Source organism: Mobula hypostoma, unplaced genomic scaffold, assembly GCF_963921235.1.
Source record: "Mobula hypostoma unplaced genomic scaffold, sMobHyp1.1 scaffold_88, whole genome shotgun sequence".
Lineage (NCBI taxonomy): Eukaryota > Metazoa > Chordata > Chondrichthyes > Myliobatiformes > Myliobatidae > Mobula > Mobula hypostoma.
The window spans coordinates 62,043-81,650 of NW_026948254.1; the positions used below are offsets into that span (position 1 = coordinate 62,043).

Sequence of the window (19,608 nt, forward strand, 5' to 3'; positions counted from 1 at the left end):
AACTGAAATAACACTCCAGTGCACTTAGATTAACACTACCTACCACAGTATGAGGAAGAGGATTAACAGACATAAACAAAAATACACAACAGTCAGATAAAACTTCTCAGAATTAGAAACAGGTTTACTATCACAGATATATGTTGTGAGATTTATTGGCATTTATTTATATATAATTTTATGCTATATATAAATAATATACACACCCCCTTCTCGTCCATATTTAGTAGATCACACTTTGGCAGCAATTACAGGCTTGACTTGTGCGGATAGGTCTCTATCAGCTTTGCAAATCTGGACACTGCAATTTTTCCCCATTCTTTACAAAACTGCTAAAGCTCTGTCAAATTGCATGGGAATCGTTAGTGAACTGCACTGTTCATGTCCAGCTAAAAATTCTCAATTGGATTGAGGTCTGGACTCTGACAAGGCCACTCCAGGGCATTAACTTTGTTCTTCTTAAGCTCTTCCAGTATAGCTTTGGCTTTATGCTAGAGATTATTGTCTTGCTGGAAAAATATTTTTCCCAAGTCGCAGTTCTTCTGCACACTACATCAGGTTTTCTTCCAGGATTTCCCTGTTTTTTTGCTACATTCATTTTACCCACTACCTTCGCAAGCCTTCCAGGGCCTGCTGCAGTGAAGCATCCCCACAGCATGGAGTTTCATGGTAGGAATTGCGTGGTTTTGATGATGTGCACCTCCTGACTGCAAGGGGGATAGATGGGGCTGAATTTGTCAGGTGTGTTCAAGAAGGATTCCTGACACAGTACGTGGACCGGCCGACGAGAGGAGAGGCCATACTGGATCTAGTTCTCAGTAATGAACCTGGTCAGGTGGCAGACCTCTTGGTGGGGGAGCATTTTGGTGAGAATGACCACAACTCCCTTAGCTTCAGCATAGCTATGTAAAAAGATAAAAACAGAAAAAAATGGGAAATAGCTTAACTGGGGAAGGGCTAACTATGAAGGGATGACGCAGGAACTAGCGAGAGTAAATTGGAAACAGATGTTCGAGGGTGAAAGCACAGAAGTAATGTGGAGGAAGTTTAGGGACCACTTGTGCTGGGTTCAGGATAGGTTTGTCCCACTGAGACAAGGAAAAACTGGTAGGTAAAAGGAACCGTGGCTGACGAAACACGTGAGGCAACTCGTCAAGAGGAAGAAGGAAGCATATGTTAGATATAAGAAGCAGGAAGCAGCTGGAGTTCATGAGAAGTACAGGGTAGCCAGGAAGGAGCTTAAGAAAGAACTTAGGAGAACTCAAAGGGGGCATGAGAAGGCCTTGGCATGTAGGATTAAGGAGACCCCAAGGCGTTCTGTGCATATGTGAAGAACAGAAGGATGACAAGTTTGAAGGTGGGGCCGCTAAAGGATAAAGAGGTCAACATGTGCCTGGAGACGGAGGAGGTTGGGGAGGTCCTAAATAAATACTTTGCTTCCTTATTCACAAGTGAAAAGGACCTTGATCAGGGTGAGGTCGAAATAGGACAGGCCTGTGTGCTGGACAATGTGGACATTAAGGAAGAAGAAGTATTGGATCTTCTTAAAAACATCAAGATTGATAAGTCCCCAGGGCCGGACCTGATATACCCCAGGTTGCTGTGGGAAGTGAGAGAAGAGATCACTGGAGAAGTAGCTATGATCTTTGAATATTCTTTGGCTTCAGGGGAGGTGCTGGAGGATTGGAGAATGGCAAATGTAGTTCCCTTGTTTAAAAAAGGTAATAGGGAGAATCCTGGGAACTATATACCATAAGACCATAAGACAAAGGAACAGAAGTAGGCCATTCGGCCCATCGAGTTTGCTCCGCCATTTTATCATGAGCTGATCCATTCTCCCACTTAGTCACACTCCCCCGCCTTCTCACCATAACCTTTGATACCCTGGCTACTCAGATACCTATCAATCTCTGCCTTAAATGCACCCAATGACTCAGCCTCCACTGCTGCCCGTGGCAACAAATTCCATAGATTCACCACTCTCTGACTAAAAAACATTCTTCGCATTTCTGTTCTGAAAGGGCGCCCTTCAATCCTTAAGTCATGCGCTTTCGTACTACACTCTCCCATCATGGGAAACAACTTTGCCACATCCACTCTGTCCATGCCTTTTAACTTTCGAAATGTTTGTATAAGGTCTCCCCTCATTCTTCTAAACTCCAAGGAATACAGTCCAAGAGCGGACAAACGTTCCTCCTATGATAACCCTCTCATTCCCGGAATCATTCTTGTGAATCTTCTCTGTACCCTCTCCAACGTCAGCGCATCCTTTCTTAAATAAAGAGACCAAAACTGCCCACAGTACTCCAAGTGAGGTCTCACCAGCGCCTTATAGAGCCTCAACATCACATCCCTACTCCTATACTCTATTCCTCTAGAAATGAATGACAACATTGCATTCACCTTCTTCACTATTGACTCAACCTGGAGGTTAGCTTTAAGGGTATCCTGTACGAGGACTCCCAAGTCCCGCTGCATCTCAGAACTTTGAATTCTTTCCCCATTTAAATAATATCTGCCCGTTTATTTTTTCTGGCAAACTGCATAACCATACACTTTCCAACATTGTACTTCATTTGCCACTTCTCTGCCCATTCTTCCAATCTCTCCAAGTCTCTCTGCAGACTCTCTGTTTCCTTGCACTACCGGCCCCTCCACCTATCTTCCTATCGTCAGCAAACTTAGCCACAAAGCCATCTATTCCATATTCCAAATCATTGATGTACAATGTAAAAAGAAGCGGCCCCAACACGGACCCCTGTGGAACACCACTGGTAACCAGCAGCCAACCAGAATAGGATCCCTTTATTCCCACTCTCTGTTTCCTGCCAATCAGCCAATGCTCTATCCACGTATGTAACTTTCCTGTAATTCCATGGGCTCTTATCTTGTTAAGTAGCCTCATTTGTGGCACCTTGTCAAAGGCCTTCTGAAAATCCAAATATACAACATCCACTGCATCTCCCTTGTCGAGCCTACTGGTAATTTCCTCAAAAAATTGTAATAGGTTTGTCAGGCAGGATTTTCCTTTAAGGAATCCATGCTGAGTTCTGCCTATCTTGTCATATGCCTCCAGGTACTCTGTAACCTCATATTGACAATCGACTCCAACAACTTCCCAACCACCGATGTCAAGCTAACAGGTCTATAATTTCCTTTTTGCTTCCTTGCCCCCTTCTTAAATAGCGGAGTGACATTTGCAATCTTCCAGTCTTCTGGAACCATGCCAGAATCTATTGACTTTTGAAAGATCATCGCTAATGCCTCCGCAATCTCCACAGTTACTTCCTTCAGAACACGAGGGTGCATTCCATCTGGTCCAGGAGATTTATCTACCTTTAGCCTATTTAGATTCCTGAGTACTTTCTCTGTCGTAATTGTGACACTTCTCTTCCCTGCCACCATTGAGTGTCCGGTATACTGCTGATATCCTCCTCAGTGAAGACTGATGCAAGATACTCGTTCAGTTCCTCTGCCATCTCCTTAGCTCCCATTACAATTTCTCCAGCATCATTTTCTATCGGTCCTATATCTACTCTCACCTGTCTTTTGCCCTTTATATACATGAAAAAGCTTTTAGTATCCTCTTTGATATTATTTGCAAGCTTCCTTTCATAGTTAATCTTTTCTCTCTTAATGACCTTCTTGGTTTCCTTTTGTAAGGTTTTAAAAACTTCCCAATCCTCTGTCTTCCCACTAATTTTTGCTTCCTTGTATGCCCTCTCCTTTGCTTTAACTTTGGCTTTGACTTCTCTTGTCAACCATGGTTGCATCCTTTTTCCCATTCGAAAACTTCTTCTTTTTTGGAATATATCTGTCTTGCACCTTCCTCACTTCTCGCATAAACTCCAGCCACTGCTGCTCTGCCGTCTTTCCCGCTAGTGTCCCTTTCCAGTCAACTTTGGCCAGTTCCTCTCTAAAGCCACTGTAATTTCCTTTACTCCACTGAAATACCGGCACATCAGATTTCGGCTTCTCTTTTTCTAATTTCACAGTGAACTCAGTCATGTTATGATCACTGCCTCCTAAGGGTTCCTGCACCTCAATCTCTCTAATCACCTCTGGTTCATTACACAATACCCAATCCAGTACAGCCGATCCTCTAGTGGGCTCAACAACAAGCTGTTCTAAAAAAGCCATCTCATAGACATTCTACAAATTCTCTCTCTTGAGATCCAGTGCCGACCTGATTTTCCCAATCTACTCGCATGTTAAAATCCCCCACAATGATCATAACACTGCCCTTCTGACAAGCCTTTTCTATTTCCTGTTGTAATTTGTGGTCCACATCCCTGCAGCTGATTGGAGGCCTATAAATAACTTCCATCAGGGTCCTTTTACCCCTGCTATTTCTTAGCTCAACTCATAAAGATCCTGCACTTTCCGATCCTATATCACCTCTTTCTAATGATTTAATATCATTTCTTACCAATAAAGCCATGCCTCCTCCTCTGCCTACCTTCCTATCCTTCCGATACACCGTGTATCCTTGGACGTTCAGCTCCCAGAGACATGCATCCTTTAGCCAGGTCTCAGTGATGGCCACAATATCATACCTGCCAATCCGTAGCTGTACAACAACATCATCCTCCTTATTCCTTATGCTGCGTGCGTTTAAGTACAACACCTTAAGACCAGTATTTGATACTTTTTGCTTTGATTTCACTGCAACTTTATTGCACTGCAACTCATCCCAATGGCTACACATTTGCCCCATCACCTGTCTGTCTTTCCTGACATCTTTACTGCTCACTATCTGAGATTTATTTCTGTTTTCCCCTTCCTCCGCTCTATCTTTCCGGTTCCCATCGCCCTGCCAAATTAGTTTAAACCCTCCCTAGCAGCTCTATTAAACTTTCCCGCCAGGATATTGGTCCCCTTCGGGTTCAGGTGCAACCCGTCCTTTTTGAACAGGTCATACTTCCCCCAGAAGAGATCCCAATTATCCAAGAATCTGAAGCCCTGCCCCCTACACCAGTCTCTCAGCCACGCATTCATCTGCCTGATCCGACTATTCTTGCCCTCGCTAGCACGTGGCACAGGTAGCAATCTCGAGATTATTACCCTGGAGGTCCTGCTTCTCAGCTTCCTTCCTAACTCCTGGAAATCTCTCTTCAGGACCTCCTCCTTTGTCCTATCTATATCATTGGTACCAACATGTACCAAGACCACTGGCTGCTAGCCCTCCTCCTTCAGAATATTCAGGACCCGATCCGAGACATCCCGTACCCTGGCACCTGGGAGGCAACACACCATGCGGGTATCTCTATCAGGCTCACAGAATCTCCTGTCTGTTCCCCTGACTATGGAATCCCCCACGACTACCACATTTCTCTTCTCCCTCCTTCTCTCCTGCACAACAGCGCCAGGCTCAGTGCCAGAGACCTGGTCACCGTGGGCGTCCCCTGTCAGGTCATCCCCCTCAACAGCATCCAGAACAAGATATTTGTTGCTGAGGGGGACAGCCACAGGTGTGCTCTCCACTATCAGGCATTTCCCTTCCCTCCCTTGACAGTGACCCAGTGTTCTGACTCCTGTAGCCTAGGGATGACTACTGACTCCTGTAGCCTAGAGATGACTACCTCCCTGTAGCTCCTGTCTATCATCTCTTCACTTTCCCTGATAAGCAGTAGGTCATCAATCTGCAGCTCCAGATCCCTAACACAGTATCTCAGAAGCTGCATCTCAGTGCACCTGGCACAGATGTGGCCATCAGGGAGGCTGGAGGTCTCCCAGGATTCCCACGTCTGACACCCTGAACAAAGCACTAATCCTGCAGGCATGCTACCTAATTCTACAGGAATGAAACAGGAAAAATAAGTCTGCTCACCCACTTACCTCACCAACCAGGCGAACTTTTTAAACCGTTAGCTGTGAGAGCCCTGCTGTTCCTGTCTGTCTGGGCCGATTCGCGAAAGGTGGGGGAGAAAAAAAAGAGTTGGTGCCTCGCTCTCGCCTCTTCCCGTTTACCGCCGAAGCCCGTAGAAGCCAAAGCCCTACACTCTGCTCCCACTCACTCCGCTGTCAGCTCCGACAGCTGCCCGCTGTATAGGGTGGACTCCTTTTTAAACTCTCCGCGCGGTCCTGTTATACCGGTGAGTCTTACGTCGATGGTCAGCAAACTATTGGAAAGGATTCTTGATGATAGGATCTACGAGCACTTGGAGAAGTACAGTCTACTCAAGGATAGTCAACATGGCTTTGTGAAGGGAAGGTCGTGCCTCATGAGCCTAATTGAGTTTTTTGAAGAGGTAGCAAAAAGAAATTGATGAGGGTAGGGCGGTAGATGTGGTCTACATGGATTTTAGCAAGGCATTTGACAAGGTTCTCCACGAGAGACTCGTGGAAGTGTATGTTGGATATAAGAAGCAGGAAGCAGGAGGGGCTCATGAGAAATACAGGGTAGCCAGGAAGGAGCTTAAGACAGGACTAAGGAGAACTCAAAGGGGGCATGAGAAGGCCTTGGCATGTAGGATTAAGGAGAACCCCAAGGTGTTCTATTCTTCTGTGAAGAACAGAAGGATGACAAGAATGAAGGTGGGGTCGCTAAAAGGTAAAGAAGGCAACATGTGCCTAGAGGCTGGGTAGGTTGGGGAGGTCCTAAATGAATACTTTGTTTCAGTATTCACAAGTGAAAAGGACCTTGATCAGGGTGAGGTAGAAACAGAACAGGCCTGTCTGCTGGACACTGTGGACATTAAGGAAGAAGAAGTGTTGGATCTTCTTAAAAAAAAACATCAAGATCGATAAGTCTCCAGGTCCAGATGTGATATACCCCAGGTTGCTGTGGGAAGTGACAGAAGAGATCGCTGGAACAGTAGCTATGATCTTTGAATATTCTTTGGCTTCAGGGGAAGTGCCGAAGGATTGAAGAATGGCAAATGTAGTTCCCTTGTTTAAAAAATGTAATAGGGAGAATCCTGGGAACTATACACCGGTGAGTCCTACGTCAGTGGTCTGCAAACTATTGGAAAGGATTCTTAAAGATAGGATCTACGAGCATTTGGAGAAGTACGGTCTACTCAAGGATAGTCAACATGGCTTTGTGAAGGGAAGGTCATGCCTCACGAGCCTAATTGAGTTTTTTGAAGAGATAACAAAAGAAATTGATGAGGGTAGGGCGGTAGATGTGGTCTACATGGATTTTAGCAAGGCATTTGACAAGGTCCCCCATGCCAGACTCTTCCAGAAAGTCATGAGGCATGGGATCAGCGGAAGCTTGGCTGTTTGGATAAAAAAAAAGGCTTACAGGAAGAAAGCAGAGCGTGGTAGTGGAAGGAAAGTCTTCTGCCTGGAGGTCGGTGACTAGTGGAGAGCTACAAGGATCTGTCCTGGGACCCCTGCTCTTTGTGATTTTTATAAATGACCCGGATGAAGAGGCAAAAGGATGGGTGAGTAAGTTTGCGGATGACACGAAGATTGGAGAAGTTGTGGCTGAAGCTGTAGGTTGTCAAAGGTTACAAGAGGATATAGACAGGATGCAGAGTTGGGCAGAAAAGTGGCAGATGGAGTTCAATCCGGATAAGTGTGAGGTAATGTATTTTGGAAGGACAAACCAGAAAGTTGAGTACAGGGTTAATGGTCGGTTACTTAAGAGTGTGGATGAGCAGAGGGACCTTGAAGTTCAAATCCATTCATCCCTCAAGGTTGTTATACTGGTTGATAGGACAGTTAAGAAGCCCTATGGGATGCTAGGCTTCATTAATAGGGGGATTGAGTTCAAGAGTAGTGAGGTCATGTTGCAACTCTACAAATCTCTGGTGAGACCACACTTAGAGTATTGTGTTCAGTCCTGGTCACCTCATTATAGGAAGGATGTGGAAGCTATGGAGAGGGTGCAGAGGAGATTTACCAGGATGTTGCCTGGATTGGAAAACAAGTCTTATGAGGCAAGGTTAGCAGAGCTGAGACTTCTCTCTTTGGAGCGTAGAAGGATGAGAGGGGACTTGATAGAGGTCTACAAGATTATGAGAGGCATAAATAGGGTGGATAGCCAGTACTTGTTTCTCAGGGCACGAATAGCAAACGCCAGAGGGCATTTGTACAAAACTAAGGGAGGGAAATTTAGTGGGAGACATCAGGGGTAAGTTTAGTTTTTTTACACAGAGGGTTATGGGTGCCTGGGATGACTTGCCAGGGATGGTGGTGGAGGCTAAAACATTAGGGGTATTTAAGAGCATCTTGGACAGGCACACAGATGAAAGAAAAATAGAAGGTTACGGGGTAGTCTGGGTTTAGTACATTTTTTTTAGGAATATATGGGTCGGCACAACATTGAGGGCCGAAGGGCCTGTACTGTGCTGTAGTATTCGAGTGTCTAGTGTAGTGTTTGGCTTACACCAAATATAGCATTTAGTCTGAGGGCCGATAAGAACAATTTTGAGTTAATGAGTTATCTTTTGTCTTCTGTGAGAAAGCCAATTCTGGATCCGCAGTGCAACGTCTATTGGATCCCATGCCTCATTACTTTCTGAATGAGCCTCGCCTGGGGAACCTTGTCAAATGTCTTCCTGAAGTCCACATACTTTATACTTTATTGTCGCCAAACAATTGGTACTAACACGTACAATCATCACAGCGATATTTAATTCAGTGCTTCTCACTCCCTGGATTACAAATATTAAAAATTAAAAATAATTAAAATTAGTAAACATTAAAAAATTAAATTATAAATTATAAATAGAAAATAGAAAAATGGAAAGTAAGGTAGTGCAAAAAAAAAAACAAAAAACGAGAGGCAGGTCCGGATATTTTGAGGGTACGGCCCAGATCCGGGTCAGGATCCGTTCAGCAGTCTTATCAAAGTTGGAAAGAAGCTTTTCCCAAATCTGACCGTACGAGTCTTCAAGCTCCTGAAACTTCTCCCGGAGGGAAGAGGGACGAAAAGTGTGTTGGCCGGGTGGGTCGTGACCTTGATTATCCTGGCAGCACTGCTCCGACAGCGTGCGGTGTAAAGTGAGTCCACGGACGGAAGATTGTTTTGTGTGATGTGCTGCGCCGTGTTCACGATCTTCTGCAGCTTCTTTCGGTCTTGGACAGGACAGCTTCCATACCAGGTTGTGATGCACCCTATAAGAATGCTTTCTACTGTGCATCTATAAAAAATTAGTGAGGGTTTTAGGGGAGGAGCCAAATTTCTTCAGTTTTCTCTGCAAGTCAAGGCGCTGGTGGGCCTTCTTGGCAGTGAACTCTGCTTGGTTGGACCAAGTCAGGTCATTTGTGATATTGACCCCGAGAAACTTAAAGTTTTTAACCTGTTCCACTTGCGCACCACCGATGTAAATTGGGTCGTGCGGTCCGCTACTCCTTCTGAAGTCAGAAGCCAATTCCTTCATCTTGCTGACTTTGAGGGATAGGTTATTGTCTTCGCACCATGCCACCAAGTTCTTAATTTCCTCTCTGTACTCAAACACATCATTAGCCGAGATAAGGCCTACAATTGTTGTGTCATCAGCAAACTTATATCCGGGGTTTGATGGAAACTTGGCTACACAATCATGGGTGTACAGTGAGTACAGCAGGGGGCTGAGTACACATCCTTGTGGGGCACCGGTGCTCAGAGTGATTGTAGAGGAGAGCTTGTCCCATATTCTTACAGTTTGGGTCCTGTCTGTGAGGAAGTTGAAGATCCAGCTGCAGATCTGAGTGTTAAGGCCCAGGTTCTGGAGCTTAGGAATCAGTTTATTTGGAATGATGGTATTAAAGGCAGAGCTGTAGCCAATGAAAAGGAGCCTTCCGTATGCGTCTTTATTTTCCAGGTGTTCTGAGGAGGAATGTAGGACCAGAGAGATGGCATCTGCCGTTGACCTGTTGCTCCGGTAGGCGAATTGCAAAGCGTCGAGGTTGACCAGTTGGCTGTGGTTGCTGTGTGCCATAACCAATCTCTCGAAGCACTTCATAGCAATTGATGTCAGAGCCACGGGTCGATAGTCATTCAGGCATGCCACCTTGCTCTTCTTCGGCACTGGGATTATCGTTGCCTTCTTAAAACTCGAGTGGATCTTAGACTGAAGCAAGGAGCAGTTGAAGATGTCAGCAAACATTCCAGCTAGCTCGCTTGCACAGGCCCGGAGAACCCGTCCTGGGACGCCATCTGGGCCAGTCGCCTTCCTTGGATTTATCTTTAGGAAGGTCCTTCTAACGTCCTCCTTGGTGACGATGAATCTCGATGTCACCAGGTCCGGCTCATCCGGAGGGAGCGGGACACTCCTCTTCTGTTCGAATCACATACACCACATCCACTGCTCTACCTTCTTCAATGTGTTTTGCTGCATCCGCAAAGAATTAAATCAGGTCTGTAAAGCGTGACCTGCCCTTGACAAAGCGATGTTGACTATCCTTAATCAGATTATTTATCTCCAAATGCTCATAAATCCTGCCTCTCAGAATCTTCTCTAACAGCTTGTCCATCACTGAAGTAAGATTCATCGCTCTATAATTTACTGGGTTATCTCGAGACCCTTCCTTGTACAAGGCAACAAGATTTGCAAACCTCCAATTCGCTAGTATTTCTTCTGACCATATTAATGATGCAAAGATCATCGTCAGAGGCTCAGCAATCTCCTCCCTCGCTTCCCACGGTAGCCTGGGTTATATCTCCTGCAGTCCTGGTGATATATCTAACTTAATACATTTCAAAAGCTCCAGCACATCCTCTTAATGTTGATACACTCAAGCACCTCAGAATATTAAAATAATCGACAGATTGAGAAACATCTGCTGAGAATGCAGCGTGAATTCTAACAGAATCAACTTGACATTGCTGGCGACCCCCAACGATTTGTTATACTTGCACGGCGTTCCCTCAGCTCCAGTGATCATTGTTACGAAGGTTGGTGATATGTTATTATTATTATTCAGGTGCCTTGCCGTTCGGCGTGAACGATCATGCCTCTCCATCCATCACGGTCCCTGACTCTCCTAATCGTAGTTGTTGCCTGCCCTGTTTCTAACCATTATGTCATTCCATCTATCATTTTCATTCTTTGACTGTCTCTGCTTATTTTCCTTCTAGCTTTCCAGTTGTAACTAAATGTTCTAATGTCTCTCTTCGCATAATGTGTCCAAAGAACTTTGATTGTTGTTAATCTGTTTTTTTTTAAAGTAACGTACTTCTTGTTTTCGTTCTCTGTAGAACTTATTCGTTGATTATCCTGTCCTTATATGCTATGCATAGCATTCTTCTGAGGAACCACATCTCTACTGCATTGATTATTTTTTCCACTGCATTTGTGATGGTCCATGTCTCGCAGCCATACATCAAAAAATCCTAAGGGGAGTAAGGGGAGGGTGTGGCTGACAAGGGAAGTAATAGACAGTATAAAAATAAAAGAGAAGTATAACATAGCAATGACGAGTGGGAAGCTGGAGGATTGGGAAACTTTTAAAGAGCAACTGAAGGTAACTAAAAAGGCGGAGAAAAAATGACGTACGAGGGTAAACTAGCCAGGAATATAAAGGAGGATAGTAAAAGCTTCTTTAGGTATGTGAAAAGGAAAACAAAACGGTTAAGACCAAAATTGGGCACTTAAAGACAGAAGCGGGTGAATTCATGATGGGGAGCAAGAAAATGGCAGACGAGTTGAACAGGTACTTTGGATCTGTCTTCATTAGGGAAGACAATCTCTCAGATGTAATAGTGGCCAAAGGACCTAGGGTAATGGATGAATTGAAGGAAATTTATATTAGGCAGGAAATGGTGTTGGATAGGCTGTTGGGTCTGAAAGCTGATGTCCCCAGGACCTGATGGTCTGCATCCCAGGGTACTTAAAAAGGTGGCTTTAGAAATCGTGGACGCATTGGTAATCATGTTCCAATGTTCTATAGATTCAGCATCAGTTCCTGTGGATTGGAGGGTGGTTAATTTTGTCCCACTCTTGAAGAAGGGAGGAACAGAGAAAACAGGGAATTATAGACTGGTTAGCCTGATGTTGGTGGTGGGAAAGATGCTGGAGTCAATTATAAAAGATGAAATTACGACACATCTGGATAGTAGTAACAGGATTGGTCCGAGTCAGCATGGATTTACGAAAGGGAAATCGTGCTTGACTAATCTTTTGGAATTTTTTGAGGATTTAACTATGAAAATGGACAAGGGAGAGCCAGTGCATGTAATGTACCTGGACTTTCAGAAAGCCTTTGAAAAAGTCCCACATAGGAGATTATTAGGCAAAATTAGGGAACATGGTATTGGGAGCAGAGTACTGACATGGATTGAAAATTGGCTGGCTGACAGGAAACAAAGAGTAGCGGTTAATGGATCCCTTTCGGATTGGCAGGCGGTGACCAGTGGGGTACCGCAGGGTTCAGTGCTGGGACCGCAGCTGTTTAAAATATATATTAATGATTTAGGTGAGGGAATTAAAAGTAATATTAGCAAATTTGCCGATAACACAAAGCTGAGTGGCAGTGTGAAATGTGAGGAGGATGTTATGAGAATGCAGGGTGACTTGGACAGGCTGGATGAGTGGGCAGATGCATGGCAGATGCAGTTTAATGTGGATAAGTGTAAGGTTATCCACTTTGGTGGTAAGAACGGGAAGGCAGATTATTATCTAAATGGAGTCAAGTTAAGAAAAGGGGAAGCACAACGAGATCTAGGTGTCCTTGTTCATCAGTCACTGAAAGTAAGCATGCAAATACAGCAGGCAGTGAAGAAAGCTAATGGCATGCTGGCGTTCATAACAAGGGGAATTGAGTATAAGAGCAAAGAGGTCCTTCTGCAGCTGCACAGAGCCCCGGTGAGACCACACCTGGAGTACTGTGTGCAGTTTTGGTCTCCAAATTTGTGGAAGGACATTCTTGCTATTGAGGGAGTGCAGCGTAGGTTCACGAGGTTAATTCCTGGGATGGCGGGACTGTCATATGTCGAAAGATGGGAGCGTCTGGGCTTGTATACTCTGGAATTTAGAAGGCTGAGAGGGTATCTTACTGAAACAGTTAAGATTATTAAGGGATTGGACATGCTGCAGGCAGGAAGCATGTTCCCGCTGATGGGTGAGTCCAGAACCAAAGGCCACAGTTTAAGAATTAGGGGTAGGCCATTTAGAACGGAGTGGAGGAAAAACTTTTTTCACCCAGAGAGTGGTGGATATATGGAATGCTCTGCCCCAGAAGGCTGTGGAGGCCAAGTCTCTGGATGCTTTCAGAAAAGAGATGGATAGAGCTCTTAAAGATAGTGGAATCAAAGGTTATGGGGATAAGGCAGGAACTGGATACTGATAGTGGATGATCAGCCATGATCACAGTGAATGGCGGTGCTGGCTCAAAGGGCCGAATGGCCTACTCCTGCACCTATTGTCAATTGTCTAATATAGGAGGAATGTAGCAACTGACAGTTCTAAGGCAGATGTCAATTGCTATTTTCTTGCTTGTTAGGATGTTTCTCATTTCTGTAATTGCTGTTCTTGTCATTGCTATTCTCGTTTTTATGTCTGTTTCACATTTTCCATCAGATGTTACCCATGATCCAAGGTACTTGAAGTTGTGAACTTGTGTCAGGATTTTATTTCCCTATACAACCTACAGTTTGGGATATCAGGTTTCTTTGATATTGCCATTACTTCAGCTTTCTTTTTCATTCAGGTTTGGCCACGTCTTTCGCTCTCTGTGTTGATGGTAGACACTAGTTTCTGTAAATTTACTTCACTGTTTGCTATCAGTACTGTACCATCTGCATAGCGGAGGTTGTTGATATTGTATCCTCCTATGCTTATTCCAGGTAGGTCTTGTATGGTTCTCATGATGTTTTCACTGTACAGGGAGAACAGCTCTGGTGATAGAACACAACCCTGTCTGACTCCTCGCTGTATTGGCTGATATTCACCAATCTCGTTGTCTCTCCGTATGGCTGCACTTTGTTGCCAGTAGAGATTCCTGATTATTTTAGATCTTTTTTGTCGATATTAATATATTTAAGCATTTTCATGATGCCCTGGTGTTTCACTGTGTGAAAAGCTTTTGTGTAGTCAATGAAACAGAAGTATAGGTCTTGTTGTACTTCTATTGACCTTTTGACAATATTCCTGAGAATATAAGAGGTATTTGATAGTCCCTTGCCTTAGACAAATCTGCACTGTTCTTCCCTGATCTCTGGTTTGATTTTGTTTCTTATTCTGAGCATGATGATTCTAAGTAGAATTTTTGTGAGGTGGCTCATTAAACTAATTGTTCTGTGTTGTCCACACTCCGTTGCACCTGGTTTCTTTGGCAGTGCAGTAAACATTGTCTTTAAAAGATCTTCTGATACTTTGCCACTGTTGTATATTCTATGCAATAAGGTTGTTAATTTCTCTGCACCAAAATCTTCTAGCGCTTCATACAGTTCAACCAGAATATTATCTGGTCCCGATGACTTCTTCTTTCACATTTTCTTCATAGGATGCTCCACTTCTACTTTCTGTATTGGCAACAATGGTGATATGTATCCGATCCTTTGTTAGCAATTAGCAAACATACAATCATGAAGCAATGAAACTGAAGTGTAGCCAAGTGTCAGTTCAGCGAATTTGAATGGATAATAATAAAAGATATAACATCGGTCAGTTCCCAGCTGTGTACCGCACGGAACACAGCACAAATATGTAACTGATTCCCTTCACGTTTACCAACCCCCGACTGATGCGACTAGTTAGCATAAGAACATCATAAATACACAACGCAGAATACAATGCAGATTTAGAACAGGTACATGGCTCCGACACACAGCCTCAGTTGTGATAAGGGTCTTCCACCTGAAATATTAACATACTCTCTGTCTTGTTGAATAATTACAGCATTTTGTTTTATTTATTTTAAATATTGTTTTGCCAAGTGTTGTTTTGGATGTATGGCGCCTGCATTGTGTTTAAGAAGGTGCCATGTAACTATCTGATTCTTGCCAGGTGGTATGCTCAAAGAAATCTTGATCGGAGTTCAGGTGATAATTATGGTCTTAAAGTCCTGCCAGAGAAACTATAACAGTTTAGGACCGGATATCGTGATGCTGTGGGTGGGATTGCACCGCTAGGGATGTTACAGTGTTTCTATGTATAATCAAACCATATATTGCCATAGGTGTCAATGCCAGGTGATGTTAAACTGAAATGAGACGGTGAGAATCAGGTGTGATTGAGAAATCTGTATAATTCAGTGTCAAGAGGAATAGATGTCCCATTGGTCAGCAGAAATATTTCACCCCACACCGCTGTAACAGCTGTCCATTACTCACCATAGCGCCACCAGTGGTAGGGGGACCAAAGCAGTGGGCGCTGTCTGCTCAACCTGCCTTGGGTTACCGTTCACACATCACTCCCGGTCCAAGACACAAGTTTGCTCCCGAAAGGGGAATTGCCTGCAATAAGGCGAGTAGATACCCTGGAGAATCCTGGCCCAGTGTACAATCCATGGAGAGAGTGGAAATGGACATTGTGTGAATTCAGGTGGATGGGCGCAGTTGGACCAGGCCATGCCAAGGCTTCAGTGGACAGGCCCAAGATGTTTGGAAGTGTTTGCCTCAGTTTAAAAACAAACCGGTGTTCCCCTTTAAACCCCACTGAATGTTTCACCCTCCTGTTTTTTTTTTTTTGTTTGTTTGTTTTTTGTTACAGAGCAGCAAAAACTGATCACACCTGTCCTCAAAATGGGTCAAGGTGCGAGCGGTGGAGGAGTTCCAGTGAAGTCAACATCGGGAAAGGACCCGGGTATGTTGGTGAATTATTTTAGTTTATAAATATTCTGCTGCTTCTGCGTCTGGGTTTAATTCAGTACTGGCAATTCACAAAATATTTGTGAAAACTGAGCAGAGAGATGAGAGAGAGAGTTAACATCTCTGGGGGAACACAGTCACACGTGGAAGGAGTACAATTACCGTCTGCTCCTGCTCCTCTAACAGATTGTGATGCATATTAAAATAGCGAGTTACTCCAGAACACAAGACATTCTGCAGATGCTGACAGTTTTGGGCAACATAAAGTCACACAGAAGATTGGCGGAACTCAGCAGGTCAGGCAGCATCCATGGAGAGGAATAAACATTCGACATTTTGGATCAGGACCAGAAGGAATAGAAAGTAATGTGGCAATATCTAGAATTTCTGTCCCCTCATTTCCTGTCTGATGAAGGGCCTTGTCCCGAAACGTTGATTGTTTATCCTCCTCCATAGATGCTGCCTGACATACTGAGTACCTCCTGCATTGTGTGAGATATCCCAGAGATTTGCCGTGGAAGGGGTTGACTAGGCAGGCAGACAGTAACCCAGAGCAGAGCGGTGGTGATGGGCAGTGCCAGGAGATTGATGGTGATGGGTTACTATATTCTCAGCAATAAGCAGAGTCCTTTCCAAACACGGAGGTATATTCTTGGGGATTAAAAAAAAGCAGCCTTCAACAGATGGAACTATAAACCCCACCCCCCGGCCCGAGCCTGTTCCTCTCCCCGCCCCCCAATTTATATATTTCAGACTGTATTTCGTGATGTTTATGTTCCAGAGAGAAACTTGCTGCTTAATATGGGGTCAGTAATTTCTTTAATTTTCGCCATTGTGCTTCACAGATACGAGCTCAGTGATCACCGAGCTCCTGGCAGGCTGGGACGATTCCCAGCTGCTGCTGTTGATGGATTTCTACCGGGACAGGCTGGAGCAGGCGATGGAAGGAGGGGTGCACGGAGTGAGCCTGGCGTTAACGGCCGAGAATCAGTTCAGCGGAGAGGAACATCGGGTGAGCGGGAGGGAGAATGGGTTTGAATTTTCACACATCACAGGACTGATGGGTGTCGGAACTCTGACTCATTGGGTATTAAATTAGATAAAAGAACAACTGGGAAATAAATACTGTACATACAATCACAAACATGTGAATCTGGACCAGTGATAGAAAGAGGTGAAAAGACCCCGCGGACTGGTGGGTGGCTGCTCAGTGTTCAGAGTGAGTTGAGCAGGTAACAGTTGTGTGGGCTCACAGTATTAAATGGAAATATGATGGGAGGTTTCGGTTTGGGAAGATCGTGCAGCGTGACTGCAGGATGTCAGAACCGGGACATCATCAGCGGGTGCCACAGGAGCTCGAGTGTGTTCTGTTCAGGGTGGAGATGATTGTGTTACAATCTGTAGCAGCAAACAGTGTGGATCGGGTAACACTGCCATGTTGTAATGCGTAATCACTGAATAAACCTCCACTGGAAAAGGCAAAGGAAAGGAATCAGGTGTCAGCCTGTAATCCGCTGTCATGTTGGACACTGGCAGATTAAGGAGATGAATTACATCATCCTTTTCTGCATTTTCTCTGCAACTGCTCACTGTTATAAAAACTCTCCTGTTTTCTTTTTATCTGCGATACTATTTTTCTGATTTCTGTTTCCATCGTCAAATCCGGTGAGGAATTATTTATGGATTTGGAGCCACGTCAATGAAGCGGTCACAGACCAGCCAGGATCTCATTGACTGGTGGACCAGGTTCACGGTGAATGTCTCTCCGTGTGCTCTGCACTCAGAATGTACAGTCCATGTCCAGACAGGATCAGTACCCGTCCGGGTGACTGCTCAGTGTGATCCCGTTACAGAGCACATCATTTACTTCTCATTCTCTGTGTGAATCTGTCAGTCCCCAATATGTTCACTGTTACTCTTCACAGAAAATCTCTGATCTCGCTGATAAGGGAGAGCGGGCGGACAGTTCTAAACTCCTCCTGAGCCTGGTGATGGAGAAAGGCTCCAGCGCCCGGAGGGTGATGTGGGAAACCTTTGTGAAAATGCGGATTGGTGTCCCAAAGTTGGACAAAATACTGAAAGAAATACAGGAATATGGTGAGATAATATCAGAGATTAATTTAATTTTGGATTCAAACGTTACATACTTAGAATCTGAGGAACTGAAATGTGTCAAATTGTTTAAATCTGGACAGGTTGTGTTCCGGTCCAGCGACCCGTCCCGGAGATTCCCAGAGAGCTGAAAGGTAAGTGAAGAAACCGCTGTTACCATCACTGGCTGATGTTGTGTAGGGTCATGTCGTTGTTGAGCCACGGGGATTTGATCAGGTAAATGTTCCACTGTGACACAGCGCACAGTGAGACACATGGAAAAATGTTTTCTGGAGGGAGAGTTTTCACAGGACAGCATAAGGAACAACACAGAGAGTTGGTGAGTTTGCTGAAAGGGATCACACCTTTCTGGGTCCTGAAACTGCAGATCCCTTCACCGGGGTCAGAATGGAGAAGAGGGCAATCTGAGGAGCAAAACTATGGGACATTTCTCACTCCGAAAGGTGAAATCATTTCCCTACAAGCACCCAACCCCCGGTACAGCCCTCATCCTAAATCACTTTTCTAAACTCCCTCAGATCCTACAGGTCATCATTTTTAGAACCGGGAGTCCATTGAAATTCTCGATACAGAATTACAATGACAATTTAATGAGAAAATCACGTAACACCCAAACTGCCCTGTTCAACCCCAAAGCAGCAAATGAACCCCACTCTGTTCACATCTGCACCCCCTTAGTGCAAACACTGCTAGAGTTATCCAGTTTAATTTCCCACTCAATAATCCTGGAAATTCCATCAGGAGGCAGTGTCAGTGAGGGTGAGATTCAGGACAAAATCCTCAGCTCTTCCACAGAAGCTGAAATTCATGTGTGTCTGTGTTGTGTGATGGACACTGTGGAAGGGTGAGAGATGGGAATTAGGACAGAGAAACCGAGGGTTGTGCGATCGCGGCAAGGAAGGTGGAAAAGACTGAAAATATCTATAAATAATATTGCAATTAATTAAATTGTGACCATCTGGATAAGAAACTCTCTACATCCGTAAGCACATGGTGTCTGTAAATATGGAGCCCGGGGCAGTGCATGGGCTCAGGAGATGGTCAGGCTTCATCATCACAGACATCACACAACGCCACATTTAACAGCGGAGAGAGCGAAGGAAAGACAGATATCGTAAAAATTATCAATCTTACAGTAGCCCATGTTTTAACTGATTACTCAAAGCCCTTGAACAGAAACATAAAGAATCTCGGACGGAACCCTCATGCAGCCTGTCTCATTTCCAAGGACAAGTTCCAAAGAAGTTAATTTTTAAATGGTACCAGAGAAAGGTTTCAAACTAATCACGTTGCTGTCAGCTGTGTTAATGCTTTTCCAGTCCACATTCAGACAATCAAAACCCCACCTTTCCCTGCACGAAGGCTTTAGTAACTCTCTACAATTTCCCTGCAAACTTGTTCTTCACTGTTCTTCACGCTGTTTGCGGAGGGAACAGTCACGGCAATGAAATTCCCACATCTATTTCTGAAGATGAAACAGATTCTCTCCCTGATTATTGAAGAACATTATTTCTACAACTGCAACATTATCTAAAGTATATTTTTCTACAATCAATGTTTTCCTGCTCTTCCTACTTTCACTGAATACGTTGAATGGAGAGACAACACACCCAGACAGGGTCCTGACACAGTGTGAGACCCCACACACACCTGACAGGATCCTGACACACTGTGAGACCCCAAACAATCCTGGCAGTTTCCTTGCACACTGTGAGCCCAAACACACCACTGGCAGGGTCCTGACACACTGTGAGACCCCATTGGCAGGGACCTGACACACTGTGAGACCCCACAAACCCCTGACAGGGTCC

The 19,608-nt window shown here is 44.6% G+C and overlaps 1 protein-coding gene across 1 annotated transcript in view; it reads left to right on the forward strand.

The window, feature by feature from the left end:
* Window positions 1-19,608, forward strand: part of LOC134342203 (NACHT, LRR and PYD domains-containing protein 3-like) — a 38,648-nt gene that overhangs the window by 2,398 nt on the left and 16,642 nt on the right. The window contains exons 2-5 of the mRNA XM_063040178.1: window positions 15,588-15,680; window positions 16,531-16,697; window positions 17,611-17,782; window positions 17,881-17,931. Coding sequence (XP_062896248.1) covers window positions 15,620-15,680; window positions 16,531-16,697; window positions 17,611-17,782; window positions 17,881-17,931 — 451 coding nt within the window. The 5' untranslated portion in view covers window positions 15,588-15,619. The remainder of the gene's footprint in view (window positions 1-15,587; window positions 15,681-16,530; window positions 16,698-17,610; window positions 17,783-17,880; window positions 17,932-19,608) is intronic.